The 12,516-nt window shown below is 52.9% G+C and overlaps 1 protein-coding gene across 1 annotated transcript; it reads left to right on the top strand.

Moving 5' to 3' along the window:
• The first annotated feature begins 3,665 nt into the window (after nt 1-3,665).
• On the top strand, nt 3,666-11,785 carry Zp1 (zona pellucida glycoprotein 1). The gene is made up of 12 exons (XM_042675778.1): nt 3,666-3,840; nt 6,028-6,149; nt 6,402-6,750; nt 6,836-6,979; nt 7,671-7,858; nt 7,973-8,070; nt 9,532-9,659; nt 9,746-9,935; nt 10,035-10,176; nt 11,112-11,190; nt 11,325-11,432; nt 11,646-11,785. Exons 1-12 carry the CDS (start codon nt 3,666-3,668, stop codon nt 11,783-11,785), a joined length of 1,863 nt encoding a protein of 620 aa, XP_042531712.1.
• The last annotated feature ends 731 nt before the right edge of the window (nt 11,786-12,516 follow it).

The raw sequence follows: 12,516 nt of genomic DNA on the forward strand, positions 1-12,516 counted from the left end.
TCTTATTCTTAGTCTCATTTTACAGATTAAGAAATTGAAGGTCACGCCTCCAATTGAAGCTCACACCTGTAATCCTACTCAGGAGGCTGAGATCTGAGTGAGGATCATGGTTCAAAACCAGCCCAGGAAAGAAAGGCCATGAGACTCTTACCTCCAATTAAGCACCTAAATATTGGAAGTGGAGCTATGGCTCAAGTGGTAGAGTGCTCGCCTTGAGCTGAAGAGCTGAGGGACAGCGCCCAGACCCAGAGTTCAGGCCCCACGACCGACAAAAAAAAAAAAGTAATGAGGATGTGGAAGACAAAAGAAGACGGGACTGTCCCAGACCTGAGGGAGCTGAGTCACAGAGTCCCGGATTGGACCTTAGTCGAGGAAAACATTTCATTACAAAAATCTTTATCAAGACAGTTGCTGAATGGTACAAATCTCTGTAGCAGGAAGGATGGCCGTAAAGAGGTGTGTGCGACCACAGGCCAGTGTGCACCATGTGGATTTCCTGGGTTTGGTAGTTTTGCTGTGATTACTTCCTCTTATTAGAAAGTAGGCATTGAATGTGTATGTGTCTACCTAGCTATTCGAGAGGCTGAGATTTGAGGATCCCAGTTTGAAGCCAGCCTGGGCAGGAAAGTCCAGGAGATTCTAATCTATAATTAGCCACCAAAAACCTGTGGTTCAAGTGGTAGAGCAGTAGCCTTGAACAAAATAGAGGCTCTCAGGGCCTAAGTTCAAGCCCCAAACCAGCACCCCCCCCCCCCAAAAAAAAAAGTACTTCATATCAGAGGAATCTGGGAAAAGACTATATAGAATTTCTATTTTGTAAGCCTGAAAAGCCTTACATTATTTCAAAGTAAAAAAGGTTTAGGGCTGGGGGTGTAGCTTAGGGATGGAGCCCTCATCTGGCTGTCCCTGGGTTCATCAGAAGAAGAAGATGGGAATCAAAGGTTAAAATTGTCCTGCTGAGTACCTACCTAGTAACTGTAGCTATTCAGGAGGCTGAGATCTGAGGATTGAGTTTCTAAGTCAGCTCGGGACAGAAAAATCCCTGAGACTTATCTCCAGGGAAGCAGCCAAAAGCCAGAAGTAGAGATATGGCTCAAGTGATAGAGCACCAACCTTGAGCAAAAGCAAGAATGCAGGCAAGTACCCGAGTTCAAGCCGCAGGTCCAGCACACAAACACAAATTGTCCTTCCAGTAAGGCCCACTTCATTAGCTGCTGACCCTCCCTGCCTTATCTCCTCCCCCTCCCCAGCTCGCCCTTCCCCAGGAAGCTCCCAGGCTCAACTCCGGGGCATCCCAGGTCAGTGCTTCTCACATCCCTATTGAACTCTGGCTTTGAGTGGGAGGGAGGAGGGAAGTTGCTGAATGGGTCCCCCAGCCCCATCCCTCCTCTACAAATGTGTTGCTTTCTGTCGTAAAGACAGATTCTCCCTGCCAGGTGGCAGTTGGCAGTGAGAGAAATACAACCTCAAGTTCTTAATGATGACTCCACCTTCTTACAACTCATGGCTTTCTTGCTCACAGCTGGTACTCTACCACTTGAGCCAGGCCTCCACTCCAGCTTTTTGCTGGTGAAGTGGCCAGAAGAGTCTCACACGAAGCTTCCCCCAGCTGGGCACAGTCTCAGTAAGCGTTTGGCATTGCAGAGCACTGAATCACTGTCACCTGCGATCTGGCACGCCCCATACTGGTCCCTTTCAGATGTCCCCTCCCCTCTACCAGGCAAGCAGTATTTAGCAGCTGATGTGATCAGAGGGGAAACCCAAAGCAGCTCAAGATAGAGAGCACAGGTGGGGAGCACAGGGCTGGAGAGGAGCCAGCCCCTCCCACGCTCTCCTACCACTGCCAAGATGACCCTGGATGCCAGCCTTTGCTGAGCGCCAACCTTACTGGGGGCTCTGAGTGCATCACATGCATGAATCACTGAATTGGGGGGGGGGAGATGTCCCTAAGAGGGTGGGGGTGGGGTGAGAAGTGACACAGGCAGACCCTGTGATCTGAGCCCTGCCTGCAATAAACATTGAGCCGTTCTGTGGTATAGTTAATAGATATTATCTCTTAGATAAATGTTCTAGATTAACAGGAAAGTTTGAGAAGACAAAAGAGGTCACATAAGCCCAAAAGAGGTTGTTTTTTTCCCCCTGTAATTAACACCTTCAATTAGCATTGTACATTTATTTCAATCAATGCAGCCAAGTAGAGCTACATTGTGGTCAGCTGTCAGCTTGGTCTTCCTGGGCTTTCTATTCAGCAATCCCATGTTTCAGGGGTTGGAGAGTTGGGAGTTTGTTGTTATTTTCCAGTCGTGGGCCCTGAACTCTGGGCCTGGGCGCTGTCCCTCAGCTCTTTAGCTCAAGGCTAGCGCTCTACCACTTGAGCCATAGTGCCACTTCCAGCTTTTTCTGCTTATGTGGTGTTGAGGAATTGAACCCAGAGCCTCATGCGTGCAAGGCAAGCACTCTACCACTGAGCCACCTTCCCAGCCCTTGGATAGTTTTGAATTCTAAAATCATTGCAGATTCATGAGATTTCTTGCAAAAGGGACCCACGACTGGACAGGAAATATATTCATGTTTCCTGTCTATTTTATGCACGTAGAACTTGGAGACAAGCTTTTCTTTGCTTGTTTGTAATTTGTTGCTTCTAAGATAGCATCTCACTAAAAGGCAACTCAATCTTCCCAATTTCCTGAGGGCTACATACATGCCTATGTCATCATGCCCAGCAGCCTGAAGATAACTTTCTAAAATTTGTGTGTGTGTGTGTGTGTGTGTGTGTGTGTGTGTCCCTATTGGGGCTTAAATTCAGGGCTTGGGTGCTATCTCTGAGCTTTGGTGCTCAAAGCTAATGCTCTACCGCTTGAGTCACAACTTCTGGCTTTCTGGTGCTTAAAGAGAAGAGTCTCTCAGATTTTCCTGCCTGAGTTGGCTTTGAATTACAATCCTCAGATCTCAGCCTCCTGAATAGCTAGAATTGTAGACATGAGCCACCAGCTCCCAACTCTGGTGTCTGTGTTAGCTGTGACCAATGTAGGTGGGGAGACTTTTCCACTTCTGCAAACGTGCTGGCGTTCTGAAAAATCTCAGATTTGGGAAGATTTTGGACTGCAGACTGAAGACCTGCAATAGTCTAGGAGGGCCCTGGGAGGAGCTGGCAGTCTGCTTTCTTACCTGCTGCTGTTGGCTCTGCTGCCAGCCTGTCTGCCCTGCCTCTCTCCTCCGCCTTGCCCCAGGAGTGAGAATGAACTACGGAGGCCCAGAGCAGACAGGAGGCCCGGGAGGACTGTCTGGGCAGGAAGGGTGGGCCAAGTCTGACAGGGAGCTTGGCTGAGAACCTGAGAACTTCAGGCTGCCTCCCAGCCCATCCTGCAGCTTCAGCTTTGCTAGAAAGTTCCCTCCTCTCCCCAGCTGGGAGGGAAAAGCCAAGTGAGGCCATGGGCCACTCTCTTAGCAGCCCTCTGGGCCCAGGCTGGAAGGGCGCCTTCCACTACCACTGAGGCAGGAGTTTTACCACAGTCCCTGGTGGCCAGGTGGAGACTCTCCCCACCTCCCACATGCCCCCCAGGTGAGCCTCCTTTGCTCTTAGAGGGTACCAGTTGCTTCCTTCCATATAAGGCCTGGGAGGGAAGCAGTCGGGCCTGCTGTGGTTGTCTCTGTGTGTCCTCAGGATGGCACAGGGTCAGCCCATGACCCTGCTGCTCTTGGTGGCGGCCACCTTGGGTCAGAAGCATTATGTCGAGGCTGGCTTGTCAGACTTCCGGCACAGCTATGACTGTGGGGTGCGGGGTATGCAGCTGGTCGTGTTCCCCAGGCCAGGCCAGACCATCCGCTTCAAGGTGCTGGGTGAGTGGTGCAGAAAGCAGGGAATGGGGCTGGGGGGAAACTGAGGCCTCCATAGTGAGCCCACAAGAGAGGGCAGGTGGCCAGTCTGCCACTGAAACCAGAGTCTAAGAGTCCCAGTTAGGCCCATCCACTCACCTCCATATGCCAAATAAAGAGGCGTGGTGAAGGCAGGGAAAGGAGACTGATCCCATGGCCGCCGTGGGAAGACAGCACGTCTGTTCACCTCCAGCCATCGTCAGAGGCGCCCACACTGGCTTCCGGTTCAATAGGGAGGATCGGGGGCAGGGAGTGCGAGCGGTGTGTGGAGTTAACACAGTCCCGGGTCCCAGGAATGGCCTGGTTGACCACTAGCTCAGTCTTGGTCCTTGAAGGAGCTCTGGAGAGATTGTCATCACTTTGTTCCTGGGACAGAACAGGAACGAGGTGGTCTCCTGAGTTTTTGGCTGTTTGTTTTAAGATGCTAAGAAGAAGGCATTGCCTGTTTGAGGAGCAGTTTGCCTTCCACACAAGATCGTTACCTGTGAGTCTTCTCTTTTCTCCTGCTAAGGGACTGCAGCAGAGACTAGCTCAGATCAAAGGGCACAGATACAAAGTTGGGGGACTTTTTCTTTTTCCTTCATCAGTTGTAGGACTTGAACTCAGGGCCTGAGGTGCTGTTCCTGAGGGTTTCCACTCAAGGCTAGCACTCTACCACTTGGAGCTCCAGTTCCACTTCTGGTTTTAGTTATTTGAAGATAGAAGTCTCAAGGGGACTTTTCTGCCTGGGCTAGCTTTGAACCGTGATCCTCAGGTCTCAGCCTCCTGAATGGCTAGGATTACAGGCGTGAGCCACCAGTGCCTATAACTCATGGGACCCAGCAAAGGCACCTTTTAAGTTTCCTCTTAGATAAAGGGGGTGGGGAGGAGAGGGGCCACTAGGGCAGTGCATCCCATGAACAGGAATCACCTGGCCAGATAGAGGGGCTGGTTCTGAGGAGAAAAGGCCAGACCCTGCATTTCTAACCATATCCCGCTCAAGCGAGGCTGCTGGTTCACCAGCGATTCCGAGGCAGGGCCCTGGTGGACATGCCCACTGTGGGTTTGAACTGGAGATTCACATCAGCAGTTCATAAGCTGTGTGCTGCTGGGCAGCTGGGCCTGACCTCTCTAAGCCTGGTCTGCAAGTGAGGCATGCTGATCTATGGTGTTTCTATGCGCACTAAAGAGGAAGGCACCCCTGAAGGTACCATGGCTGCTGTGGGCTAACAAGATGAGTGAGAAGCAGGCAAGTGTCTCTAAGTAACGTCAGCAGACAAGCTCAGTTCCTTCACAAACAAAGCAGGGGGCAGGAAGGTGGCTCAGTGGTAGAGCGCTTGCCTTGCATGCATGAGGCCCTGGGTTCGATTCCTCAGCACCACATAAGCAGAAAAAGCCAGAAGTGGTGCTGTGGCTCAGGTGGTAGAGTGCTAGCCTTGAGCTGAAGAGCTGAGGGACGGCGCCCAGGCTCAGAGTTCAGGCCCCACGACCAACCAAAAACAAACAGGGCAGGACTGGAATCCTCATTCTTCATGGCGGGCACCTGAGGAAGCTCAAGCACATCTCAGCGGCCTCCACCACAGGATCCAAGCCAAAAGAAACCATTGATGAGCTCAGCCCATTTGCCTGGAACTTGATGGGTCCTTGCTCCACCCCAGCCTGAGAACCAGCCTGCTATCTGGATGCTGGTGGCTCACGCCTGTAATCCTAGCTATGCAGGAGGCTGAGATCTGAGGATTGCTGTTTGAAGCCAGCCTGGGCAAGAGACTCGTCTCCAATAAACCTGCCAAAAAAGCTGGAAGTGGAACTGTGGAGCCCAACTTAAGTGAGAAAGTTAAGTGGGAAAGGCTCTCAGTTCAAGCTCCAGTACTGACACCAACCCCCTTCCTCCTCTAACAACCAAAAAATCCCAGCCTGCCTCTCAGCTGCACTGTCCCAGTTAGAAAGATCTATGAGCAGCCCCATCCCCTGAGAGGGATGCAAACAGACCAGGAGAGAGAGGAGGTTTGCCCAGGACCTCGCTGCCGCAAGCTAGAAGCAAAGCTAAGGCTGGAATGGAGTGTATGTTGGGGGCGGGGGGGGGGTCCCTTCAGCTGAGTACAGCAGCCTCTAGCTTCGCCCTTCAGTGCCTCACATCCCTCCCTCCACCCTCTCTCCCTTCCTCCTCCCCAGATGAATTTGGAAACCGCTTTGAGGTGAATAACTGCTCCATCTGCTACCACTGGGTCAGCTCAGAGCCCCTGGAGCCAGTGGTCCTCTCGGCTGATTACAAAGGCTGTCACGTGCTGCAGAAGGTAGGGGGGCCCACTGCTGGGGGAGGTGATGGGGGACACAGAGGGGTACTTGGCTAACATAGCCCCTCCCCCACTGAGGAGGAGGAGGAATCTCAGACTGGGTATAAATTGGTGGGCCACAGAGATTAAGTCTGGGCCGGGCCACAAATCCAGCTCCCTGCCTAATAATCCCGGAGTTCCTTCTGACCCCTCATCTTACCTGGGCGCCAGGTGAGCTGACCAGCTGCGTCTCTATGTGGCTCTCACCTACAGGATGGCCGTTTCCACCTGAAGGTCTTCATACAAGCTGTGCTGCCCGATGGCCGGCTGGGCACAGAGCAAGTTGTCACTCTGATCTGTCCCAAACCTGAGCCCACCAGGACCCTGGACCCTAACCTGACACGGCTTACAGTGTCTGCACCCCCTGCCCCTCAGACTCGCCCCCGTCCTCCGAGTGCTCACCAAGCCCTACCCAGCACATCGTTCTCAGAGTACAGCTCCACGCCTCCAACTCCTCCATCGTCACCATTTCCCACACCAGAATCTGAGTACCCCTCCATGTCTCAGACCCACTGGGGTCTCCTACTGAAGGACCAGGCAACAACCAAGCCATATCACACAGGTTTGTAGGACTTCTCGACGTCTGGAGCCTTTGTCTGGGCTCTGGAAAGCCATCTGTTCATTCACTGCCCTGTCACCCGTCCTAGGTACCCATCTGCCCCGGAAGTGGTGCCATGTGACCTCTGGGCACATCCCCTGTATGGCAAGAAATTCTTCCAAGGAAGCATGTTGGCAGGCTGGCTGCTGCTATGATGACACCAGAGAGGTGCCCTGTTACTATGGCAACACAGGTACACCCTCCCCCATCCAGTGCAGACCCGGTCCCTTAGACCCTGCTGTGACAACAGGTACTTCCTGCACCTGCCGAGCCAATTCATGGTAGTTCAGGAGTTCCTCACAGTGGATCAGAGACCCCAAGTCCCCCACCCCCAAGTTTCTAGCCTGCCCTCTAACACCTACTCCCCAGAAAACTGCTACAGATGAACCTTTATGCGCATCTTGACTTTTAGATCATTGCAGGTTTGGAGGACAAACACGTACACACAGGCACTGACACTGGGCTCAAACTCAAGGCCTCATGCTCTGGCTTGGCTTTTTCTTCCCAAGGCTAGCGCTTGAGCCACTCCCCTTCTGGCTTTTTTTCTGGTTAATTGGAGACAGAGTCTCATAAACTTTTTTCCTTCCTGGGCTCACTTCAAACGGTGATGCCCAGATCTCAGCCTCCCGAGTAGCTAGGATTACGGGTGTGTGCCATGGGTGCCCAGCTACTTCGCTTCTTTTTGTTCCATGGAGGGGAAATCAGCCCTGATGGGGATTTGCCAGGGCAACGCTGCTCTAAGGGGGCAGAGCGTGTCCAGGTGTCTCAGCTCCCCAGGCCATGACTTACGTACTGATTTTCTCTCAGCCCATCCCTGTCTCCATGCTGGATGGACCCTGAGTCCCAAAGCCCTGATCTGCCTCTCCCCTCTTCCTTTGTCCCAGCTACCATTCAGTGTTTCAGAAATGGCTACTTCATCGTGGTCCTGTCCCAAGAAATGGCCTTGGCACACAAGATCACACTGGCCAACATCCGCCTGGCCTACGCCCCCACCCACTGCCGCCCCATCCAGAAGACCAGCGCTTTCTTGGTCTTCCAGGTCCCTCTCACCCAGTGTGGCACTACAACCCAGGTAGGAGCAGGACCGGGAGGGGGTGGGGGCGAGCGGGGGGGGGGGGGGGTAGGGGGAAGGGCTGCTGCAGAGACCCCTCCCCTGGGAGAGCCTCATGGCTGCCTCCTCCCCCAGGTGATTGGCAACCAGCTCATCTATGAGAACCAGCTGGTGTCTGAAATCCATGTCCTAAAGGGGCAACATGCTTCCATCACTCGTGACAGCACCTTCCGGTGAGTGGGGGAACCCTTCTCAGGCCAGGCCGCTGGGGGTGGCCGCAGGAGAGCTGAAGCCAGTCATGGGGCTTAGGGTCTAGGTGCTGTCCCAGAGCGCTTTTGCTTAAGGCTAGCGCTCTACCACTCTGAGTCATAGCTCCACTTCCAGTTTTCTGGTTAATTGGACATGAATCTCTTCCTGGACTTCCCTGCTGGGGCTGGCTTTGAACCGTGATCCTCAGATCTCAGCCTCCTGAGTAGCTAGGATGACAGGTGTGGGCCACCAGCGGCTAGCTGGCTTTGAACTTTTTTTTTTTTTTTAATTTCCCTTTTATTTTTTATTTATTTATTTATTTATTTTGGTCCGGTCGTGGGGCCTGAACTCTGGGCCTGGGCGCTGTCCCTCAGCTTTTCAGCTCAAGGCTAGCGCTCTACCACCTGAGCCACAGCGCCACTTCCGGCTTTTTACTTTTTGCTTATGTGGTGCTGAGGAATCGAACCCAGGGCCTTGAGCATGCAAGGCAAGCGCTCTACCACTGAGCCACCTTCCCAGTCCATGGCTTTGAACTTTTTGACCAGTGACAATGTGCCTAACCTGAGCCTGAGTTTCCTGCCTTAGAGAATTGGCTATTTTAGCTTTGGGGTGTACAAGGTCTCTGCTTGGTGCTGCATGAGAGTTCAGGGTTTAGGAGGCCACGTGTATTTTGCTTTGAAGCACAGAGTGCTTATAGCCAGGAGATGGGCCACAAGTCTCATGCTTTAGATCCTTGATCTAAAGCCCAGCATGAGCAGCCAGAATTCAATTAGCAGTCTGGGATTCCCAGAGTGTGGGAGACAAGGCAAACGGCTGTAGCCTGACGGGACTAAGCAAGACCCCACAGATGTCAGGTGGCAAAAGGCCAAAGTCCTTCAGAACTGGGTACAACTTCTCCAGCTCTATAGCCCTGTGGCATCAGGCCTCCACCTGGAGATGCTAGATACTGTATTGCAGACCATAGACAAAGACAAACCTAGACCCCGATGCATTAGCTTGTGGTCTTGCACAATTCCCTCCACAGCAATCAGAGGGAGGAAACTAGAGGCTTTGGTTAAATGATTGACTTTCCTTCTGGTCCCATGACCTTTAAAGAACACGATGTACGTTCAGATCTGTACAGGCTCAATAGCCAGGTTGCAAAGGCCTCAAAGGGCAAAACAAAGACAGATGCAGAGAGATGCTAGCCCCCCCCCCCCCCCCGACCCCGTGGCCTTGCTCCTGTAGCACCCCTGTCCCTAGACAGGGGCCTGGCATGATGAGCTGAAGCCTGGCCAGACCCGGTGGGCAGAGGACGGGGTGAGTGCTCGGCCCCTCCCCCTGGTCCTTGTGTAGAGCCAATCCTTTCCTAGAGGACTGCCGTTGGATTGCATCCATCTGGTTGGGGGATGATTGGTGGAGCTGTGGCCGTCTTCTTCCCCCATCCCCTTGCTCTTGGACTTCAGGCTTCACATCCGCTGTATCTTCAATGCTGGTGACTTCCTGCCAATCCAGGCGGCCATCTTCCCACCCCGATCGCCTGCCCCAGTGGCCCAATCCGGTCCCCTGCGCCTGCAGCTGCGGATTGCCAAGGGTATGGCAGTCGTGCTACTGTTTTTCTCCCTGCTCCTCTTTTCCAACGCTCAGCCTGTCCCAGGCTCAAGGCCTCCCTCCTTGCAGACCAGACTTTCAGCTCCTACTACAGAGAGAAGGACTACCCACTCGTGAGGCTGCTTCAGGAGCCCGTCCACGTGGAAATTCGGCTGCTGGAGAGGACAGACCCCAACCTGGTCCTGAAGCTGCACCAGTGCTGGGCCACTCCCAGCCCCAACCCCTTCGACCGTCCCCAGTGGCCCATCCTGACCGATGGGTGAGTGGCAGCAAGTGGTCCTGGGGGTCCCCCTGCCCTGCCTGTCTTCTGCATGGGGGCGGAGCGGGTGGGGGAACGCTACCCAACTCTCCCCCACAGGTGTCCCTTCAAAGGTGACAGCTACAGAACCCAAATGGTGCCCTTGGACAAGACAGAGGCCTTCTGGTCTCACTATCAACGGTTCACTGTGGCCACCTTCACCCTCCTGAATGCCAGCTCTGAGCAAGCCCTCAGGGGAAAGGTAAGAAGGAGGGATGAGCTGGCTCCCAAATCCCATCCCTTCAGTACCCTGGGGACAAGTGACAAAGGGCCCAGGATGGGGACTGGCTGTCAGACAACAATGAGAGCCAGAAGACAGGAAACACTGACGTGGCTACAATCAAACCTAAATCTCAGCATTGTGGTGGCGTTCTAGGGCAGCCTCACTTCTGATTCTAGAAATGATAGTGTGTGCTACATTAGCTTCTGCTTTTTGAGTTTTTCTATCCCTAGAAACTTCTCCTGAAGGTAAAACTGGATAAACCGGGAGTACGGTTAGGTTTTCTATGTAACCCACAAAATATCACTAAAGGCAACACACTAGGACTGGAGAATCCTGGTTGATGGCACAGTTTCCGTCAGTCAGGCACACAGATCTAATTTTAAATCCCTGCCCTGTGACTCCATCCGATGTAATCTAGCCAGGTCTGATGGTTCATGCCTATAATCCTAGCTACTCAGGAGGCTGAGATGTGAGGATCCAAGTTTGAAGCCAGCCTTTTTATCTCCAACTAACTAGCAAAAACAAACCCCGGAAGCAGAGAGCTGGCTCAAGTACTACAGCACCAGCCTTGAGCAAGAAAACCAAACCAAGGACGCAGAACCCTGAGTTCAGGCCCCAGTACTAGCACATTTTAAAAAATGTAGATTATTCCCACTTGTAGGCCCCGTGTGCGGCTCCTGAGTTGAGAGGTGCTGGCCTGCTGGAGCAGGGACACCCTCGGGTGGGACCTGCTGGTTGCTAGGTCCCAAATTTGGGAGCAACACATGGAGCAAGCAGAGGCTGCCATCCCAGTCAGCACATCCAGGTGTTTGCCTGTCTGCCTGGTCAGCAGCAGGTCTGCCTGGTCCCAGCCCTCAGTGCCTCTGCCCAGTGGTACTGAGCCAGCCTCCTGCAGACCCCCTTCCTCCTGCCAGGTGTACTTCTTCTGCAGCGCCTCTGCCTGCCATCCCTCTGGGCTGGAGACGTGTGTGACTGTGTGCCCGGAGACTACACGTGAGTCTGGGGTAGGAGGGTGGTGTGTGTCCTCTAATTCCAGCCACAGGCCTACCAAGGCCTAGTTTATGGGCCATGGACAATTGAAAATATCCACTCTCTTTCCCCCCTTTCCCCCCCCACCCGGGGAACAGGCCGGCGTCGATCTCCAAGTCATCATAACATTACCACCAAGGTGCTGGACATCGTGAGCTCTCCAGGAGCTGTGGGCTTCGAAGGCCCTCTTAGGCTCCAACCCCCAGGTATTATCAGAGCTTACAGGTGGGCCCCTGGCTGACAAAACAGGGAGGCTCAGGCCATTGTGAGCACACGATGGAGTAATTGCTGTCCCCTGAACTAAGCAGACAGCCTCAGGCGTGCAGAAAAGCAGCTTCCTGTCAGGGGAGGCTGGAAAGTAGACATGGGGAGAATCACCTGGCTGTGCCTAGCCTAACACTTCACCCTCTGATCTGCAGGCTCCAGCAGGACCTCTAACCCCAGTCCTCTACTGTGGGGACTCTTCTTGCTGCTGGCTGTGACTCTGGTCCTGGGAGTTGGCCTCTTTGTGGGGTTAAGCCAGGCCTCCAAGAAGCACTGGGAAGGCACCAGAAGGTGAATGGGCTCAATAAACCATTGTTTCAAACACACCTACGCAGGCATTGATTTGTAAATCCTAGAACACAATTGTTTTTGGATTTGTGCAGGTACTGGGGCTTGAATTCAGGGCCGCCTGGGCAATCATGGTGGGCACAAGGGCTCTCCCTCCCACCTTCACCTTTTTTGCTCAAGGCTGATGCTCTACCACTTGAGCCACACCTCTAGTTCTAGTTCTTTGCTGGTAAATTGGAGGTAAAAGTCTCAAACTGGTTTTGAACCACAATCTTCGGATCTGTCTCCACTCAGTAGCTAAGATCATAGATGTTAACCATCAGTGCCTAGCTTTGTCTGTACTCGTGCTGGGGCTTGAACTTGGGGACCCTGCACTCACTTGGCTTTTTTCATGATAGGTGCTCTATTACTTGAGCCATACCTCCATTCCCACAACTGGTTGAGAAACTTGTTCCTTCAATCTAGTTCTGCTCTTTTGACAACTCCTCCATTACAAATAGACATGCACCTACCCCATAACGTCACAACACAATGGAGCTGAGAAATTCCTCCTGCCTGGTATAGTAGGAAGTGTAGTACACATGCGTGTGCGTGATGGTATGAGCATCCCTGTACATAGTGACACACAGAACACTGCACTTCTAAGAAATGACTATGGAGCTGACTGATATGTTTCCTATGCCCTGCTTTTTACCATTAGAGTATACTCCTGCTTTCATAAGTTCAAGAAAGGGCAAA

The sequence above is a fragment of the Dipodomys spectabilis genome, unplaced genomic scaffold (genome assembly GCF_019054845.1).
Source record: "Dipodomys spectabilis isolate Male_0828 unplaced genomic scaffold, ASM1905484v1 ptg000030l, whole genome shotgun sequence".
Taxonomy (NCBI): Eukaryota; Metazoa; Chordata; class Mammalia; order Rodentia; family Heteromyidae; genus Dipodomys; species Dipodomys spectabilis.